The sequence below is a fragment of the Emiliania huxleyi genome (genome assembly GCF_000372725.1).
Source record: "Emiliania huxleyi CCMP1516 unplaced genomic scaffold EMIHUscaffold_36, whole genome shotgun sequence".
In the NCBI taxonomy this organism is placed as follows: domain Eukaryota; phylum Haptophyta; order Isochrysidales; family Noelaerhabdaceae; genus Emiliania; species Emiliania huxleyi.
In genome coordinates, this window is record NW_005199274.1 from 350,199 (window position 1) to 367,844 (window position 17,646).

At 66.3% G+C, this 17,646-nt stretch overlaps 6 protein-coding genes across 6 annotated transcripts; 4 read left to right on the forward strand and 2 right to left on the reverse strand.

Annotated features, from left to right (window-relative positions):
* Positions 1–1,748: 1,748 nt before the first annotated feature.
* On the forward strand, positions 1,749–2,811 carry EMIHUDRAFT_208753 (hypothetical protein; the record flags this gene model as incomplete). The annotated part of the gene is made up of 4 exons (XM_005772370.1): positions 1,749–1,978; positions 2,054–2,134; positions 2,486–2,609; positions 2,680–2,811. The coding sequence occupies 4 exons, from the start codon at positions 1,749–1,751 to the stop codon at positions 2,809–2,811; spliced, it is 567 nt and encodes a 188-aa protein (XP_005772427.1).
* Positions 2,812–4,369: 1,558 nt separating this feature from the next.
* On the forward strand, positions 4,370–5,454 carry EMIHUDRAFT_421647 (hypothetical protein). Its single transcript, XM_005772371.1, has 3 exons — positions 4,370–4,445; positions 4,590–4,676; positions 4,768–5,454. Exons 2-3 carry the CDS (start codon positions 4,593–4,595, stop codon positions 5,374–5,376), a joined length of 693 nt encoding a protein of 230 aa, XP_005772428.1. The 5' UTR covers positions 4,370–4,445; positions 4,590–4,592; the 3' UTR covers positions 5,377–5,454.
* Positions 5,455–7,496: 2,042 nt separating this feature from the next.
* Positions 7,497–8,600, forward strand: EMIHUDRAFT_208756 (hypothetical protein; the record flags this gene model as incomplete). Its single annotated transcript, XM_005772372.1, has 4 exons — positions 7,497–7,624; positions 7,691–7,800; positions 7,872–8,206; positions 8,421–8,600. The coding sequence occupies 4 exons, from the start codon at positions 7,497–7,499 to the stop codon at positions 8,598–8,600; spliced, it is 753 nt and encodes a 250-aa protein (XP_005772429.1).
* Positions 8,601–9,137: 537 nt separating this feature from the next.
* Positions 9,138–10,788, reverse strand: EMIHUDRAFT_435952 (hypothetical protein). The gene is made up of 5 exons (XM_005772373.1): positions 10,148–10,788; positions 9,972–10,007; positions 9,798–9,950; positions 9,691–9,723; positions 9,138–9,614 (listed from the first exon to the last, which is right to left on the reverse strand). The coding sequence occupies exons 1-5, from the start codon at positions 10,727–10,729 to the stop codon at positions 9,450–9,452; spliced, it is 969 nt and encodes a 322-aa protein (XP_005772430.1). The 5' UTR covers positions 10,730–10,788; the 3' UTR covers positions 9,138–9,449.
* A 1,397-nt stretch (positions 10,789–12,185) lies between these two features.
* EMIHUDRAFT_310595 (mitochondrial carrier family) lies at positions 12,186–13,339 on the forward strand (the record flags this gene model as incomplete). The annotated part of the gene is made up of 2 exons (XM_005772374.1): positions 12,186–12,617; positions 12,794–13,339. 2 exons carry the CDS (start codon positions 12,186–12,188, stop codon positions 13,337–13,339), a joined length of 978 nt encoding a protein of 325 aa, XP_005772431.1.
* Positions 13,340–13,836: 497 nt separating this feature from the next.
* On the reverse strand, positions 13,837–17,335 carry EMIHUDRAFT_208759 (hypothetical protein; the record flags this gene model as incomplete). Its single annotated transcript, XM_005772375.1, has 11 exons — positions 13,837–14,147; positions 14,347–14,431; positions 14,676–14,719; positions 14,855–15,015; positions 15,211–15,295; positions 15,371–15,416; positions 15,774–15,850; positions 15,922–16,066; positions 16,099–16,145; positions 16,445–16,652; positions 16,934–17,335. 11 exons carry the CDS (start codon positions 17,333–17,335, stop codon positions 13,837–13,839), a joined length of 1,611 nt encoding a protein of 536 aa, XP_005772432.1.
* Positions 17,336–17,646: the final 311 nt, after the last annotated feature.

Consider the following 17,646-nt stretch of genomic DNA (forward strand, 5'->3'; position numbering starts at 1 on the left):
GGAAGCTGATGCCGCGCAGGTGCAGGAGGTGCAGCGGCGAAAGGAGGCCCTGGCAGCCGTGGCGGAGACGTCGCGCAAGGTGCGGCTGGAGCATATGAGCAGGCACGGCCCAGAGAACCCTGCCGCGTGGGCTCGAGCTCACCGCCGGGAAGAGGTGAGTTACTCGACTCCAGAGGTCTGTCTCGAGCCCGGCCATGAGCCTCTAGCATGAATTGATACTGCAGCTCGTGCACACGCGAAAGGCTTCGTTCCACCTGACCCGATACTGGTCGCAGGCGTCGCACCGAGCGCGTCGAGACCGTGTCCTGATGTGCTCTGCACGGGTGAGTCACGTCGGCGTCAAAGGAGCGACGTGCGACCTGTCAGAGCTTGATCTCCGATCTCAGCTGCCTCTGCGCGTCCTGGGGAGGGACAAAATTGTCGCCGCCGGAGACGACGCTCGACGCCGCTGAGATCGGAGATCAAGCTCTGACAGGTCGCACGTCGCTCCTTTGACGCCGACGTGACTCACCCGTGCAGAGCACATCAGGACACGGTCTCGACGCGCTCGGTGCGACGCCTGCGACCCGTCTCGGGTCAGGTGGCACGACGCTCATCGCGCCCGCCAGCGCTGCCGTGCAGGTTGCCACGACGAGGTCGAGCACGCTTCTATACGCTCGCCGAGCCTTCCTTTCCATCCCATTAGGCAGCCTGGGAATGGTGGCGGTCAGAGGCAAAGCCTACGAGGGGTGGTGGAACCACATGTCACGGCTACTGCCGGCTCGACCCCACGATAGCCTCCGAAGGCTGACTTTGAGGCACCATCATCGGACGATGTCGACGAGTTGGGTCGCTCTCGCGGTAGCCAGATGACCTCCCATGCTAGTACCATCGGCTAGGGCCGCAGGGAGCGCGGGGGAGGGCGCTGGAAGCAACACGGAGCTCCGTTGGAGACGTTTTCAAGATTAGCGTGTCAGAGTGAAATGGCACTAGCCACACACGTTTTGCGTGAAACAGCGGCCTTTCCCTGGGACCCCGTGTTGCATGTCTGACTGTCACTGTGCGATTTCGGGGCCCGGGGTTGTGCGTATTTATGTGAACAGCGGCGTTTATGTGAACAGTGAACAGTTTGCCCGGACAAGAGACGAGCGGCTCCTTCGGGCCAGACTATGTTCACAACGGTGGGAGGCCAACCTCTAGCCATGCGAACCAAAAAGACAAAAAATATATTATCAAAGCTAGTCAGAGCACCGTCCAAAGGCGGGTGCTGTCGACTAAGGGACAATCTTGTCTGTCGGCAGCCGAACTTGTGATGGGACACCCTCGGAACCCAACTGCGTACTACTTGGCTAGCGCGCTATTGGCATACCGACGGCTAAGGCCGAAATCGGTTCACACCTGCTCTTGCAGGTGTGAACACAAAGGATTAGCTGTATCACCCAGCTGCCCCGCTTATACACTTACCTGTGAAGCGTGAACAGCGGCGGCGGCTTCGAAACACCGTCCGACAGCGGTCACAGCTGCGGTAGCAGGCACGCGAAGACAGGTGCGGTTCCGCCGCGCGGAGCAATCAGCATGGCACGCACGAACCCGTGGACGTGCATGGAGGACCAGGGCTCTCGAGCCCAGGTGCAACTCAGCGCGCTCAGCGCGCAAGTGCCACTCTCGTATATGATCTGACCTGCTGTTAGGTGCGTGACGCTGTTGTCCGTGCTGCGGCCGCCTCGGGCTGGGATAACGCCGGATGGGCGATCACCACGTACCGCGCCATGGAGCTTCGACGGCAGACATTCTACCTCTGGCTCGCCAATGTTTGCGCGGTTCTCCTTGTGTCGCTGCTGCACGATTTCAGAGGGATCGAGTTCTACATCAACGACTCGGAGCACAGCGCGATACTCACCTTCCTCGCCCTACTGGTGGCGTTCCGGTGCCAGCAAGCTTACGAACGTTGGTGGGAAGGGCGCAAACTGCTTGGCTCACTCAACAACGCGTCGCGCAGGTCTGCTCTCTTGCACCGACCAGTCACGAGCGGAGAGGCATGATGATCACCTCTCCCCTCTCCCTCCCCCTGCAGCTTGGCGTCCCTCGCAGCCGCGTGGGTGACCGACGCCAACCGGCGCGAACGCATCATCATGCGGACGATCGTCTTTTTCTGGTCCGTCCGCGCGTCGCTGCGGCGAGAGAGGCTCGACCCCTCCGAGATGGCGGGCCTCCTGGACGCACGGCAGGTGGGCGACTAGGTTGGCGAGCAAGAGAAGGAGCAAGAGGTCCTGGCTGTCCCTCGAACGCCGTGTCTGTCGTGGCAGACCCTCACAGACCCCCGCACCTGCGTTCTCACCCTCTGACCGGCGATCATGTGACCGGCAGGTGAGCCTGCTCAACGATTCGACGTCGATTCCGATGCATCGCAATCCTAGATGCAGACAGGCTCCTCGCACCTCGCTGTACTTACTACACAGGCGATGTCGAGCCCCCCCCCCCTCCCTCCCTCTTCGCCACCGCACAGGTTCGTCATCGACACGTTGCGCGCCGAGTTCGCCGACGAGGCGCGCGAGCAGCAGGCGACGGCAGCGCCAGCGCCCCGGCTCGGCCTGTGGGAGATCGCAGTCGACGAGCAGCTCAAGGCGGCCGTGTGTGGGCCACGTGTGGCTTGAGCTGCCCCCGACCCGCCTCTGCCGAGGGTTGCGCTGCACTGACCAGGCGCTCGTCGATGCGCTCGGCGGCAGCGAGCGGATCGCGCGGACGCCGATGCCGCGCGGGCCACACGCGATGCTCCGCGTCTTCTCGGCGGTCTGGATCTTCACTTTCCCGCTCGCGATCTCGGACGAGTAACCCCGTGTTCCATCGCCGAGGAGACTCGCGCCCGCGAGGTCTTGTTTTATCCTCCGCGACACGCCGCCCCGTGTAGGTACCGCTCGTCGCCGTGAGACCTTAATTAACAGCTAATGAACAGTCATGCACTACGAATTAGGTACCCTTGGTTCGTCGCTGTGCCGGTTTGCGCCGTGCTCGCGCTGATCTTGCTCAAGGCGGGGCCGAGACGTAGCCGCGGAAGTAGCCTAGACGTATCTGGATTGCGACGTAGCCGAGGGGCAGCCGAGAGCTGTGCGCCCCCCTGACATTTGTGTGTGCCCTGACTCTCGCAGCAGCAGTAGTATCTAAGCGACTGGTTCGTTTTGCAAGGCGGACGACATGGCTATCCGGCTGGGCGAGCCTTTCGGGTCGGGCCGTCACGATCTGCCGCTTGAAGGAGTTTGTGCCACGTGCGAGGTGCGCGCAGGGGTATAGGGGATATGTAGCCCACTCATCAGCGTGAGCGCGGCGAGCCGCTCTGGCAGGTGGTGCTCCTCGAGATCGCGACGCGCGCTTCCGCCAAGGACCCGTTGCCCAGCACGTGGTGAGCGGAAATTATAGAAGAGCGAGAGATGCAGATTGCTGATTAGCGTTGGAGGTTAAACTCGTACACCCACCTTCCTCGGAGAACAATATATGTCCGCGGGACCGGGTACACCCTCCGCGGGTTCACATTTACTTTGTCTTCTTCGGCCCCCAATCGCCAATCCCATGATTGCCATGGCCTCCGCTGGGCTCGGAAATTCTCAAAAAGCACGCGTGACGCGACCCAAGAGTCGTTCAACCGCCCGCTTGGCGTGGCGAGCGCCCGTGGCGCAAACCGGCTGAGCGAGAGCATCCGCCGGAAGGCGCGGTTGCAATCGCCGGCCCGCCAAGCTCCTGCCTTGGGTCCATGCCCGCGAAGGCAGCGGGGGTCGAAAAAAGAAAACACGGGTGCGCGGCGTCGCCGTCGGAGCGCGCTGACGTCTCATCGTGGCGTCGGCCAACCCCCGGAGCGCGCATGGAAGGAGCTCTCCGTGAGCAGCCCCGAGGTCGTGGCACGCATCTGCGTGAGTCCGTGAGAGCGTCGCGCCGCGTTGCGAGCAAGCAAATACACACAATAAGCATGTATCCAGCTTGAGTCCAAATACACAAAATACAAACATGTTTGGTATTGCCGATCTCCCGCTAACGGATCTTACCCCGCCTGTAACCTCTCTTTAAGGTATTGCTACAAATCTCTCTCTCAAAATACAGACTTAACCATCTACCTATAAGGTAGGACACTAACCCGGCACGCGGGGTCAGCACGGATCAGAACTCTCGCCGTGCACGGACCTCGCCCCGCCCGCGGACATCCTCGCCCAGCATCCCGCCAAGGACCAAGGCGGGAAGCGATGCGCGTGCCCTCACAGTCTACCCGGGAGCACTTGGAGCACTTGGAGTGCGGTCATCAACCTCGGCGCACCGGGGACTGCGTTCCCCGGTTCTTTCATTAGAAATGACGAGATCCGTGGAAACGAATTTCGCGGCAGGTCGCTTTTTGAGTGAGCTGGAACACAACCAAACGCAGCACTCCTTGCTGCTCGCCAATAGCAGCGCCAACAGAGCAAGAAGAACAACCGTTCCAACAGGCGAGCGTCAACCCTTGCAAATCTCCCTCGCCCCACGCAATCCCTCGCCGAATATCCACCGCCTTGTGAGTCCCTTGTCGCGGCGGGTTCTCGCCTCGGTCGGGGTTGCCGCGAATCGGTCATCACAACCCACCTCGCGCCCAGGACATGGTCGGTAAAAAGAGCACCGACAACATGGCGTCCTGGACTCCGGAGGAGGACCGCAAAATCCTCCAGCTGTATGCACTTGAGGTGCGGCCGCCGTAACGCCATCACTCTCGCCCAAGTATTTGAAGATCCGCGCCGCGCCGTCTCTCACCCCCTGCATCTCCCCATTCCGCAGGGTCGTAAATGGGGCCGCATCGCCGACGGCCTCACCAACCGCAGCCCGGCGTCCGTTCGCAACCGCTACCTCAGAATCGAGTTCGGGCAGCACGCGCGACGCCTCGGCCTCGCCAAGAACCGCTGCACCGCATGTGGGCTTCCCAAGCTGGGCCACGTGTGCTCGGTGAAGACCTCCGGCTTCTCGCGCGCCGCCTCTCTCCTCACCGCCGTCCGCCCGTCGGGCCCGACCGTTCCCCGCTCGGCTGCTGCGCCGCCGCCGCCGATGCAAACCACGCAGACGCCGCCGCACGTGAAGCCGCTGGTCCTCAGCGTGCCGGACCCGGCGTCGCCGCTCTCGCCCTCGTCGCCGCTCTCGCCCCCCACTTCGCTGCCGCCCGCCCACCCGCCGCCCGTTTTGCGAGCCTTCGCGTATGCCATTCCCATCGGCTGGCCGCCGATCCAACCGAGCATGACCTCGGCGAGGGCGGCGCCGCCCCCCGCCCCTCCGCCCACTGCCCCTCCGCCGCTCGTACGGCTGCCGACGGAGCCGGTCCTACACCCGCTCACGACGGCGCACTCTGTCTACTACGCGCGGCTGGCAGAAAAAAAAGCGGGCCCGGACATCTGATCGCACTTTGCATGTCCATGTGTCAACGGTGGCGAGTGGCATCTCTCTCTCTCTCTCTCTCTCTCTCTCTCTCTCTCTCTCTCTCTCTCTCTCTCTCTCTCTCTCTCTCTCCTCTCTTAACGCGCATGTGCATGTCCCTCATATTCCCTCATCCTTATCACAATTTTGATACAGTTTTGGGCGGAGAGGCGAGAGCGAAGAGGCCCACTATGCACTAATCTACGAAATCTAGAGCCGGGCGAGTTTTCAACCCCCCCCCCCCCCCCTGGCCATTCGCGATCTCCCAACTCGGGCGGGAAAGCGCATGCCCTTTGAAGAGTTTGGAGGGTAGATGAGCGGTCTTCAGCCTATCCCACCAGCCCCCGAGCGCAAACAACCCCGCCTCCTCCTCGGGCGCCCGGTCCCGAACCGCAACTCGGGCGGGGCACGTAAGGCCCCGGGGCCGGATGGAACTCGCGATCGCGCCCCCGGACGCCGATTCAGCCTCCCCCGGGACCAGGTTCGAGCGCATCTCCCGCGCCCGAGTGCACTTATGCCAGCTACACAAACCCACAGCACCGTCAGCGTGTATTCTGGGCCGGATCGAGCAACTCTACACCCTGCCCACCCGCTCCGTGCGAAATGGACCGCCCAATCCGACCGAGAGAGAATCCCGGGGGGGGGGGGGGGGGGGGCGCATTGACGCCAATTCCGCCCTCTCTCACGGCAGGAGCCCTGGCGCCCTTTCGGCCAGAGGTACGGCCGCCGCCGCCACGCGCACCCAAGCCCATCCCGGAGGACCGCTTCTATGCTAGCAACCCCAACCCGCACCCCAACCCGCACCGGCGGCCGCGCCGTCCTCACTCCCGCCCAAGGCGGCGGCAACGCACGCGCCGCCAGTGCCACGGGCGCAGATGGCGGAGCTTGGGACGCAGAAGGTCGCGGTTGCGGAACTCGCGAGGAGGCAGCTTCAGCGGCCGCCGGCCGGGGCCGGCCGAGCGTGGCGCATGACGCTCAAAGTCACGGTCCCCGTGCCCCTCTACCTCCAGTGCGTGCCCCACCCTCCGAGCGCGCGCCAGAGTGCAGAGTGCCCGCTTGCATCACCTATCGACCCCTCCTCCGCCGCAGGCACGCGACTGTGGGCTGGGACGAGGTGGCGGGCACGCGGAAGGGCGTCACGGCATGGGAGACGACCTCGCAGACTCTCCTCGACAACGCGCTGGATTTCTCGTGCGCGAGCAGGGGCTGCACCAAGCCCCTCGCGTACAAGTCGTGCAAGATCATCGCGCCATGCAAGGAGAAGCCGTCGGAAATGCTGGCCTGCGCGGTGGTGCCTGCGCGGATCTCGCACAAGGTGGACAAGGGCCGACGCGTGATGACAATCGAGTGCAACCGGGCCTACTTCACGCCGGTAGGTGCGCACGCTCGTGCCCTCCCTCGCCTTTGCTCACCATCGTGTCTGTGTTGTTGTAGGTGGGGCTGCAGCTGACCCAGGCGTACCCGCCGACGGCCCGCCTCGAGGGCTTTGGGGGCTACCCCGAGGAGACGGCGGCAGTCCTGTCTGCGCATGTCAAGGGCTTGGTCAAGGTGATGTTCGAGACGTGTCCCGAAGTGGCAGCAGTACGTCTCCGCCTCTGTGGCCTCGGCCGCACGTCGCTCGGCGGAGGAGGAGCGGCGCTCGCAGCCCAGCATGTACGTACGTGTTAATTAAGTAGAGCCACATAAGGCAAAGCAAGTGCTCTACTATACTTAGCACGGCTGCCGCCCGAGTGCGCGTCGGCTGGAGGGCGCCGTACGGGACTCGGGAGAGCACCCGCCCGCAGCCGCGCGCCCTGAGCAATAAGTAAGTAAGATGTAAGTAGATAGAGAGAGGTCGATTAGATCGGTTCACTTGTTTGTACATACATGTACAATCTATTCCCACAGTGAATGAAATACTGTACTCCGAACGCGCGCGGCGGCTCCCAGTAAGTAACTAAGGACGCGAAGCACAGTCAGGCTCGGACTGGACGCCGACGCGGCTGGGCGCCCTCGCTGGGTACACTTCATTAGCGTTTCGCCGCTCGCGCTTCATTTGTCGAGCCTCGAGCGGCAAGCCCGCCGATCTTCGCTCGGGGGCTAACTGGCGCGCGGCCCCAGCGATGTTAAGCGCGGCCGTTGTCAGCCACGACGTCGAAGGGAAGGACGAGGTGCGGGGCGGGCAGCCGTATGTGGTCTACAGTCTGGCAGTGAGCGAGGCTGGCGATCGCTGGAGCGTGCAGCGGCGATGGTGCGTGCAAGCCCGGCGCGAAAAATGTGAACCGCCACCGCCCACCTTCAGCCACCCTGCTCGCAGGAACGACCTGCGCATCATGGTTGCAACGCTCCAGGCAAAGCATGCCAAGCAGCTCCGCGACTCCGGAGTCGCCATCCCGCGTTTCAACGTACACGGCTTTCGCTCAGCAGGTGTGCGACCCTCCTCACCGCCGTCTCCCCTCGCTGCGCGTCCCCGCAGCCCGCCCGCCCTGCTTTCTCAGGAGCGATGCTCGAGCCAGCATTCCGGGATGAGCGCGCGGCTGCGATGCAAGGGCTGCTCGCCGCGTACCTGAAGGCGCTCCCCGCCTCTGTGGTGAGAGGCGAAGGCCCTGAGCCGCTGCTGGACTTTCTCTCCCCGGCGCAGCCGCGGGCAGGCCTCTCGGCCGCGCTGGTGCCACCCAGTCTCCGGCACTGGAGCATCTTTGGCTCAACCTCGTCGACGCTCTCCGTTGACCTCCCCGAAGAGCCTCCTCCGCCATTCCCGATGCCTGCCATCGATGAGCACGGCGAGACCGGCGCACCCTCCCCAAAGAAGCACGCGGCGCAGCGGTCGCCGGTGAAGGCTCGCCTCTCCTCTCGCCGAAGCGGCTGGGCGAGACGCCACCGAGACGCTACCGAGATGGCTCCAAGACCCCTCACTCCCTCGCCCGCCACACACCCCACGTTCTGCCGCTGCGGCGTCGCCACATGATCCATCTCCACGATCCATCTCCACGACACGCCAACAACAACATGTGCACATGCACATGCACATGCACATGTCCGCGCAGGTGTGGCTCGTGATTGGTGCCCTGCTCCCTCTCCTGACCGGAATGTACGCGGGCGTCGCCAAGATCGAGACGGTTGCGCGCGAGCCGGTCAAGGTGGTTGGCGGCACCCGCCGAGGAGGGGCGGCCGCCCTTCGCTCGCGGCTCGGCGGCTTGGTCGGAGGCGGCGCCCGCAAGCCTTGAAGCGCTGCGTTCCGCCTTTTGGCGCACGACGACACTCTGTCCATGACTTGCCCATATCGAGACACGAAGCGGGGAAGGCGTTTTCGTGGCTTCAACTCGGAAGATCCGGAGATTGCGGCGGTGTGCATGCGCGCGCTCATTGTGGACGCCGCGCCGGTCTTGATTCTGCACATAGATACGACCTGCGTGTCTCGCTGTTTGGTGTATTCGTTATTGTTCTTGGCCTCTCTCTGACTCTGTGGACTCTGGAGACTAAAGCCGTAGTTGACTAGCTCTCTCTCGAGAACGCTCTGCGTGGGCGCGGACCAGGTCCTGCGCCCGGAGGCTGGATGGTGACCAACATGGTGCCCGCAGATAAACGAGTACCTCTCGGTATAGCGGACGAGCGGAGACCCTGTCGGTGGCGCGGCCGGGGCCTGGCTCCCTGGCGCGCGGCGCGCGCGCTCGAGCGCGCGCGCGGCGCGGTCAGGTCAGACTCTGGCAGTCATTGTCGGTCCGTCGTTCAGCGGCCGCTTGGTGGTGGCTTCAAATGAATGTTCGTATACGAGGGTAAAATAAACCGTCATGCGTACGATCGCGCGCCCTGCCGCGCCAGGGCCAGGGTGCGAGAGGCCCTGAGACCTTGAAGTGTTCTGGTCGATAGCACAAACCAGTGCAAGAAAAGGCGCCATTGACGTTCGAGCGTGTTCCCCAGGCTCGTCTCGCTGCGAGTGCTCGCGCCATCAGCTGCGGAGACCGAGAGTCGGCTCCACGCGGCTCTCGGCTCTGCAAATCCGCACAGCCCCGCTTGCCGGCGTCGCTCCGTGTTGTCGGCTGCTGCTGCTGTCCGCGTTGCCTTGGCTCGTCGCCTCACGTTGGCACACTCGCCTGCCTCGCCGCGCCGAGCAGCTTGCCCAGCTGCGCCGGGAGAGCCGCTGCCTCATCGACGGCCCTCCGCAGCTCCTTGAGTCGCCCCTCCAGCTCCGAGGCCCGCGCCCGCTCTCTCGCGGCGGCCGCCTCGGCTGCAGCCCGCGCCTGTGAACGCGTGCTGGGTGTGAAGACAGCTAGGTGTCAAGCGATGCTGCGCCCCCTCCTCGGCCGCGGCACGCACCGCCCTCTCCGCCTCTGCCTCCCGCAGCCGCTCCTAGTGGAAGGTTCCGAGACAAGGCTCAGAGAACGAACCCGCCCTCTCCGCCTCGGCCCGCCGCAACGCCGCTCCTCCATCTCGACCGCGCGCGCCCGCTCGCGCGCCAAGGCCGCCTCTGCCGTCGCCCGCGCCGCCCGCTCCTCCTCGAGCTGCGTCGACAGCTCCGCCCGCCTCTCGCGCGCCGCCTGCGCCTGCTGCTCGGCGGCCCTCGCCGCCTCCTCGGCCGCCCTCGCCGCCGCCTCCGCCGACACCAGCCGTCGAGCCTCCGCCTCCTGCTGCGCCTACGGGTCACCACGGGCGGATCGCATGTCGAGGCCATGCCGTCAACGCCTCCGCCTCCTGCTGCGCCTAGCGGGAAACCACGGGCGGTCATGGACGTGTCGTGGACGTGCCATCAGAGCCTCCCTCCTGACGTATCCGCCTTGACGTCGCGCAGCTCTGCGCCCACCGCCTCGAGCCGCGCCTCAAACGCCGCCGCCGCCGCCGCGGAGAGCGGCGCCTGACGCGGCCTGTCTTCGGCCATCCTCGTCGGGAGGTCAGTCTCGCGCTGCGCGCCCGGCCGCTGCCGCTTGGACGACTCGCTCTCTGCCGGCGGCGAGTCCTCGAGAGGCGGAGGCACATTGCTCAGCGGCTGCGGCGGCGGCTCGAAGCGGAAGGCGATCGTCTTGTGCGGCTGGCCCTCACTCTTGGCGGCCGCGCGGAGCTCGATGGTGTCTCCAAGGTTCATTCGCGCCGGCTTCCCCTGCACGAGTTGCGCCCCGTTGAGCCACGTCCCGTTGGACGAGCGGTCGCAAAGCCACGGGCCCTCTTCGTCGCGCCCGACCTCAAAATGGCGATTGGAAACCCAGTCCACGCGCTTGTTGAAGTGGATGGCGCACGCGCTCGCTCGGCCACACTCCACGTTGCGAGTTGCGAGCACGTAGGCTCCGCCGCGGGGCCGCTCACAGCCCGCGTCCTCCCAGCGAGTGAGGACGAGCCGGCCCCAGGGTGGAGCGTGGAGCATTGACGAGGGACACGAGCAGCGACGAGGGACACGAGCAGATGGTCGGTGGGATGGTGTTGGGCGAGGCCAGGGAAAAAGAAAAAGGCGGCCTTAAATCCCTCCGGGGGCCCCTCTGCGCCGCCGGGGAGGCGTTGTTGGAGGCTAGGACGCAAGCGTCCGTCGCCCTTTTCAAACTCGGGGCCCACTCCGCTACGCTCCGACCCGAATTTGGAGGGCCATGAAATGTAAGGTGTTGCTGCGCAAAAGGGGCGGGGCGCGGGCGCGCGCGGCAGGCCGAGAGCTCTTTTTGGAGATCAGACCTTTCGATGGTTCATGCTTTCTATGTCTATCTATCATGCTTCATGATAGGGTGCCCACAGGACCCAAAAGAAAATAGCTTTCCGGCTCAAAAAGGGACGCACGAGGCAAATCTGATGTTGGCTTGTTCCAACCTCGCCATCCGTCAAAAGCTGGAGGGCAATGTCGACGGCGGCCTCCTGCACGATCGTCTCGTCGTCGCCAGTGGCCGTGTCTTCTGCTTCCGACCGGACGGCTCCACCGCCCAGCATCTGAGACATGAACGCGAGGTCGAATTCTGGCACGTACGGCGGCAGCTCGGGCATCTGCCTCTGCCCCCTCGCCGCATCGGCGAGAGCGCGCTCGTGTCAGCGCGCCGCTGCTCCTGGTGCCGCTGCATGGTCGCCGCGCTCGCGCTCGCTCCGCTCGATGACATCGTGAGGCCCAACGCAACGGTCTGCGAGCTCCTTTCGCCCAGCGGGTCCACCACAGAGTTCTCCCAGTCATGTGCCCAAATGTGCCCGCCGTTTTTCGTCCCCCCCCCCTCGCCCGCCGACTTTGATTGGGTCCAGTTCAACCTCACTCTCATCTTATCTATTACAGACACAGAACGTCAGATCTTGCGCCACCCAGGGCTGGACCTAGTCACTTGGCCTTGGAGCACTTTTGGAGATGGAGTCAGGAGTGGCAGTCATCCAACCTCACTGCTCACATCCAGGGCCGGGGAGCTAAGAAGCGCACCCAGCGGGCCGGATGATCGATATCGGGTTACGGGCTAGAGAGCCCTAGCCCTGGGGGGGTGCGCGTTCGCAGGGAAAGGGCCGTAAACTAAACACTTGGAGCACTTGGAGTGCGGTCATCAACCTCACGTCCAGGACCGGGGAGCTGAGAAGCGCACCCAGTTGGCCGGACGCTCGGCATCGGGCTACGGGCTAGAGAGCCCTGACCCCTAAGAGCTAAGTAAGGGGGGGGATGCGCGGTCGCAGGGCCATACCACGTCTCCGAGGGATAGTTCAACACGCGGCTGCTTTTTCTTTCAGCCCCACACCACGATGGCACCGCTATCGAGGGTGAGGCGCATCTACTCGTGCTCCCATCTTCCTCCCGTCCTAGCTCCGCACACTCAAACACCGATCTGACAGCGCTCAACAGTCTGTCCTCCTCGCCTACCTCCGCTGCCATGGACCGCGACCCGACGGAGGTTGACGAGCGAGATCCATGCACCACAACCTTGCTGCAGCACATGATCGCCGGCTCCTTCGCCGGCGTCTCAGAGCACTCTCTGATGTTTCCTGTCGACACAGTGAAGACGATGGTCCAGGCCGGAGGTGGGCGGGGCGCGAGGCCGGGCGAGCCATTCGCGGCGGGCGGAACCAGTGCCCGCATGGCCGTCGTCCGTGAGCTGGTCGCAAAGAATGGTCTCGGCGTGCTGTGGCGCGGCGTCGGCGTTGTCCCAGTCGGATGCATCCCGGCGCACGCGATGATGTTCTCCGTTTACGAGATTATCCTGGAGGCGGGCGGCTCGCGGCAGCAGGCTGCTACACCAGAGCGGGTGGCCGCTGTCGGCGCTGCGGCCGGCGGCGTCGCCACCTTGTTCCATGATGCCGTCATGGTGCGGCCCTGCCCCATATACCCGCCGATCGCTCCGCCTCCGTCCCTGCCAACTCCCACCTCCCAGCTCACCGCCTCGACCTAGCCGCCTCCTTCGCCGCCGCCGCCCAGCCCGCCAGCTCTGAGCCCGCCGCCGCCCTCGCTGTCGGCTATCTCCCCAACATCGGTTACCTCTAGGTGCCCACCGAGACGGTCAAGCAGCGGCTGCAGCTTGGATACTACCGCAATGCGCAGCACTGCCTGGAGCGGATCGTGGCCAAGGGTGGCACTAGCCTGTTCCGCAGCATGCCCACGACGCTCGCGATGAACGTGCCGTACAACTCCCTCATGATGATGTGCAACGAGTCGCTGCGAAAGTGGCTCAACCCGAGCGGGGACTTCAACTTCTACCTCTTCTCTGGCTGCGTCTCGGGCGCACTTGCGGCGGGCGTGACAACCCCGCTCGACGTCGTCAAGACGGCGCTACAGACTCAAGGCCTGCGCCCGCCCACTGCGGAGAGCGGCTACTCGCGCGACGTGCCAAAGCACTTTGAGGTGCGCTTCCGGGGCGCCGGCGACGCCATCCGCGCGATCTGGCGCGCGAACGGGCTGCGCGGCTTCCTCTGGGGCATGCGCCCTCGGATGCTTCAAGTCGGCCCGTCGTGCGCGATCTCCTGGTGCGCGTACGAGTCGATGAAGCACACGCTGGACAAGTTCGGCGTCGGGCGGGCTGGCGCTGGGTGATATTGTGTTGACGTCTCTGGCCTAAGTAACCCACCCTCACACAACCCTGAGAAAGATGAGTTACTTCGGTCTTCGCGCACTTTTCCTGGACGCTGGAGCCCCCCCCCCCCCCCCCCGCCCAGGGCGGGAGAGAGTGGCACACGTCGCTGGAGCCTGCGCTGGACGCTGCCCCGGCGAGCGATGAGTGCAGTGCGGTGGGCAGTGGCTTGTGGGGGCCTGGGGCGCGGCCCGGGGCCGCCGGCCGACGTTATAATGCTGCCCGGCCGATTAATCGAAGGCTCTACGTATTGAACTGACACCATGCGAGCGACAGACGGCGGCGAGTCTCTCCCACTTCATGGTGCATGTGCATGTACATGTGCATGTGCACCGACCCATGTTGAGACATAACACGCACTGACATGGAATGAACCCCATTTTTGAGAACGCCGGGCACAAGCGGCACCCCAACGCGCAAACATGCGCCCGGCGCGCACGGCCATCGCACGCCCCATCGGTCACAGTACCTCGTCCTGCGACGAGTAGCCGAGCAGCGGGTCGCAGCTCGGCGAGACCGTCCGGTGGCCGCGCCGGAAGAAGAGGCGCCGCGTCGGCGACCGTGGCTGCCCCCGATCGCTGTCCTCCGCGGCGTCCGCGCGCCCGACCTGCTCGCCCGACGGCGGGTGTCGGCGCCGCAAGACGCAGCGAAGGAGGAGGGCGGCGGCGGCGGCCACGCCGCTGCAGAGGAGCAGCGCCTCGCCCGGCCTGCCCACGCTGCTCGGCCACCGCTCGGCCACCTCGCGGTAGGTGTAGGAGAGCCTAGCGTGCCCTGCAGATTCAGCCGGGCGGCAGGGTCGGAGGGTGGGGCGGGCAAGCACAGGGCAGCGAGAGGAGCCCGCCCTGCAGCTGAGGCAGCCAGCTCCTCGGGCCGCCGTCCAGCGCCGAGGGAGGAAGGCGAGGCACAGCCGCGCCGCCGACGGCCGACCAGCCGCTGCTCGTCGAGCTGTTGGCAGCAAGGACGGCGCCACCTCCGTGCAACGGCCGCGCCGCTGGGCGGCGCGTGGAGGGCGGGAGGCTGTGCGAGAGGAGCCACGACTCGGCGAGGGCGAGCTCCTACGCACGCGTGGCAAGCGAGGCTGGCTGCCGGCGAGTTGTGTCTTTCAGTTGTGCAGTGGAGCACTCAGCGAGGGCGAGGCGAGGCTGCCTGCGCCGCCGCCTCGGGCCCCGCGCCGCGCGAAGAAGAGGGCGGTGGCAACGGTGGGGGCGGCGGCGCCGTCGCCCGCGCGGCGGCGGCGGGCGGAGGCAACGCGAAGCGTGCGGCGCACTCGGCGATGGCGGCGTGCGTGGCCTTGTCGACGTCGTAGACCGAGTACCAGCCAGGCCGCTCGTGCGGGGGGTCGCCTGCGGCGCGGGCCGAGGTGCGGGGGTGAGCGAAGGCCCGGAGCCGCGGGGTCTGCGGCGCTTTGGTCGTGACTCGGCCGGCTTCAGCGAGGAAGCGAGTGCCGTGGGCGAGCGGCGTGGGTTGGCGGTGCGCACCGACAAGCTCTGCAGACGGGACTAGCGCGGACGCCGCCGCCTCTGCGCTGCCCGGCCGCCCCTCGCCGCCCCACGCCCAAAAGTTGACGCCGGCGGCGGGCAGCGCCGCCGAGGTGTTGCAGACCCACCGGTAATAGGCGTCGCGCGAGGCGGTGCCAGAGCTCGGCGTGAGCTGTGGGGCAGAGGGAGGGGAGTGGGCAAGGGGTGGGGCAGCGGGAGGGCGGGGTGGGACAAGGGGAAGAAGAGAGGGGGGGGGGGGGGGGGGGATTCCCCCCCCGGGGTGCAGCGGAACTCGTCTCCCGCCTCTGGGAGGCGGGCGCCCAGCTCGCCCTCCCTCCCCTAGGAATCATTCCTACGTCGGCCGCCTCTCGGCTGTATCGCGAGGTGTCGCCTGCTCGCCCTCCCTCGCCAGCCCGAACTCCTCCACCACCAGCGGCTTGCCTGCAGCAATCGCGACACCGCTCATGCCCACCATGCCACGCGCTTCTCCTCACACCTCATGCAAGGCGGGTGTACCGAGCACCGCCGCCGCGCTCCGCGCCGCCTCGAGGTAGGCCGCAGACTGGCGCAACGCGTTGGCCAGATCCTTGCGGCCCGCCGCCCCCCCGCTGCACTCGCCGCCGCTGCAGGTCCCGCCGCCGCCGCCGCCGCCGCCGCCGCCGCCGCCGCCACCGCCGCCGCCGCCGCCGCCGCCGCTCGGGGCCTCGTGCCCGACCTGGCGTCTCGCTCGGAGCATCGACGCGTCCTCGCCTCCGCCTCCGCCTCCGCCTCTGCCGCCTCTGCCTCCTCCGCCTCTGCCGCTTCCGCCGCCTCTGCCGCCGCCTCCGCCTCCGCTGGCGCCGCCGCCGCCGCCGCCGCCGCCGCCGCCTCCACCACCACCACCTCCGCCTCCGCCGTCTCCTCCACTCTCCGGCGGGACAAGGCGCGGGTCGTACCAGAGCCAATTCTGCGGCCAGAGGTGGACCGCCACGTAGTCGACCGCTGCGTGGTCAGCGCCTGCGGGCAAGGGCCGGGCAAGCCTCGGCCGATCTGCGGCCGGCGGGCGTCGCGGCGTGCGGAGTGCGCACGGAGGTCAGTCCGCACGTACCGCGGCCACGGCGTGGGCCCCTCCGATCCGAGCGCCACGAGGTGTGAAGGCGCGGCGGAGCGTACGACCGCGGCTGCCTCCTCGACCCACGCGCGGTACGCCTCGACGGCGGCGAGAGGCCTCGCCTGCAGGAGGGTTCCAGGAAGTGTCCAAGAACTGTCCAGGAGGTGGCGCGGTGCGCCTTGACGGCGGCGAAGGCCTCGCCTGACAGAGAGGAGTCGTCATGTCGCCGGAGGCTGTGTGGCACGCCGAGAGATGGCGCCGAGGAGGCAGGCACACTATTGAGGCCTCCGCCCGCGGGGGAGGGCCGAGGGGCTAGGAGAAGGTACCTAGAAGGTTTCTAGAAGGTTCCTAGGGGGAGTTCGAGAGGCTGGTTCACGGACGCCTCCACCGCCGTGACAGCTCTTGAGCGGGGAAATCTCGCCCGCATCTCGCCTCATTTGCGAGCCCCCACGCAAGGGTGGTCGGGTACTCTCGGGTACTCTCGGGCACATCTCGGGCACATCTCGCCTCATTTGCGAGCTCCCACGCCAGGATGGTCGGGTCGTCGGCGTACCGCCGCCCGGAGCACGAGTTGAGGCGCGAGGCGAGCATGCGGACGTACCTGTAGTAGAGCGCGCGGGCGGCGGGCGTCGAGTAGAAGCGCGTCGCGTATGCCTGGTGCGCCTGCCACTCCTCGTCGCTCGCGCCGCTCCTCATCGGAGGCGGCGCCTCGCCTGTCGCCTGTGCTGAGGGGCGGCGGGTGGCGGCGAGGGCGGGCGGGTGGCGGCGGGTGGCGGCGAGGGTGGGCGGGTGGCGGCGCATAAAGAGCAGCGGCGGTGCGGGCGTGCGGGCATGAGAGCATGAAGAGCAGCGGCGGTGCGGGCGTGCGGGCATGAGAGCAGCAAAGAGGATAGCTGTGGTGAGGACGGTGTGGCGCGTTGAAGCAGTGGCGTGGGAGGCAGCAGCGTGGAGAGAGGCGGCAGCGAGGGAGGCAGCAGCCGAGCGCTCACCCAGTGCACGTACGACGCGAACCCGCCCGACCACTGCCACATGTTGTTGAGGACCAGCACCACGGTCATGCCACGATCTCGCGCGCCGCAAAGCAGCCGGTCCAGGCCGGCGAGGAGCGCCTCGTCGAACTCGCCCGGCCGCGGCTGCACCGCAGGCTGCGCGTGCGCCGACGGCGGCGGAAGCTCCTCGATGGCTCCCAGCACGCGCAGATTGGTGACACTGAGCACAGCGAGCCGGTCCAGTTCGCGCTCAAGCCGGCCTGCGTCGAGCAGGAGGCCGTACCAGAAATTGGCGCCGACGAAGCGGTACGGCCTGCCACTACGCCACATCTGGCCGCCCGAGGCGGTGACGAAGGGTTGAGAGGAGGAGTCGCCAGCAGAGGCAGCCTGGCGAGGCGTCATCGCCGTCACGGCGGACCCTGCGCTGGTCTGTGAGGGCTGAGGTCCAAAAGCAAAACGCGCACGCCACTCTCACATCTCAGAGCCGTGTTGAGCACTTGAGCACTGGATAGGGTCGATTCCGCATGGTACGGGACCCCTCGATCGTCTCGCCCTCCCTCACTGGTATGTTCATTGGGGGGGGTCATAACAAACACGGTACAGGATCGAGGTGCACGCTGCCGAAGCAGTGTCGTCCCCCCTCTCCCCAACGGCGATGGCGGTGTGACCGATCGAGCTACAAGAGGAGCTTGTTCAGCAGGATCCGGGATAGT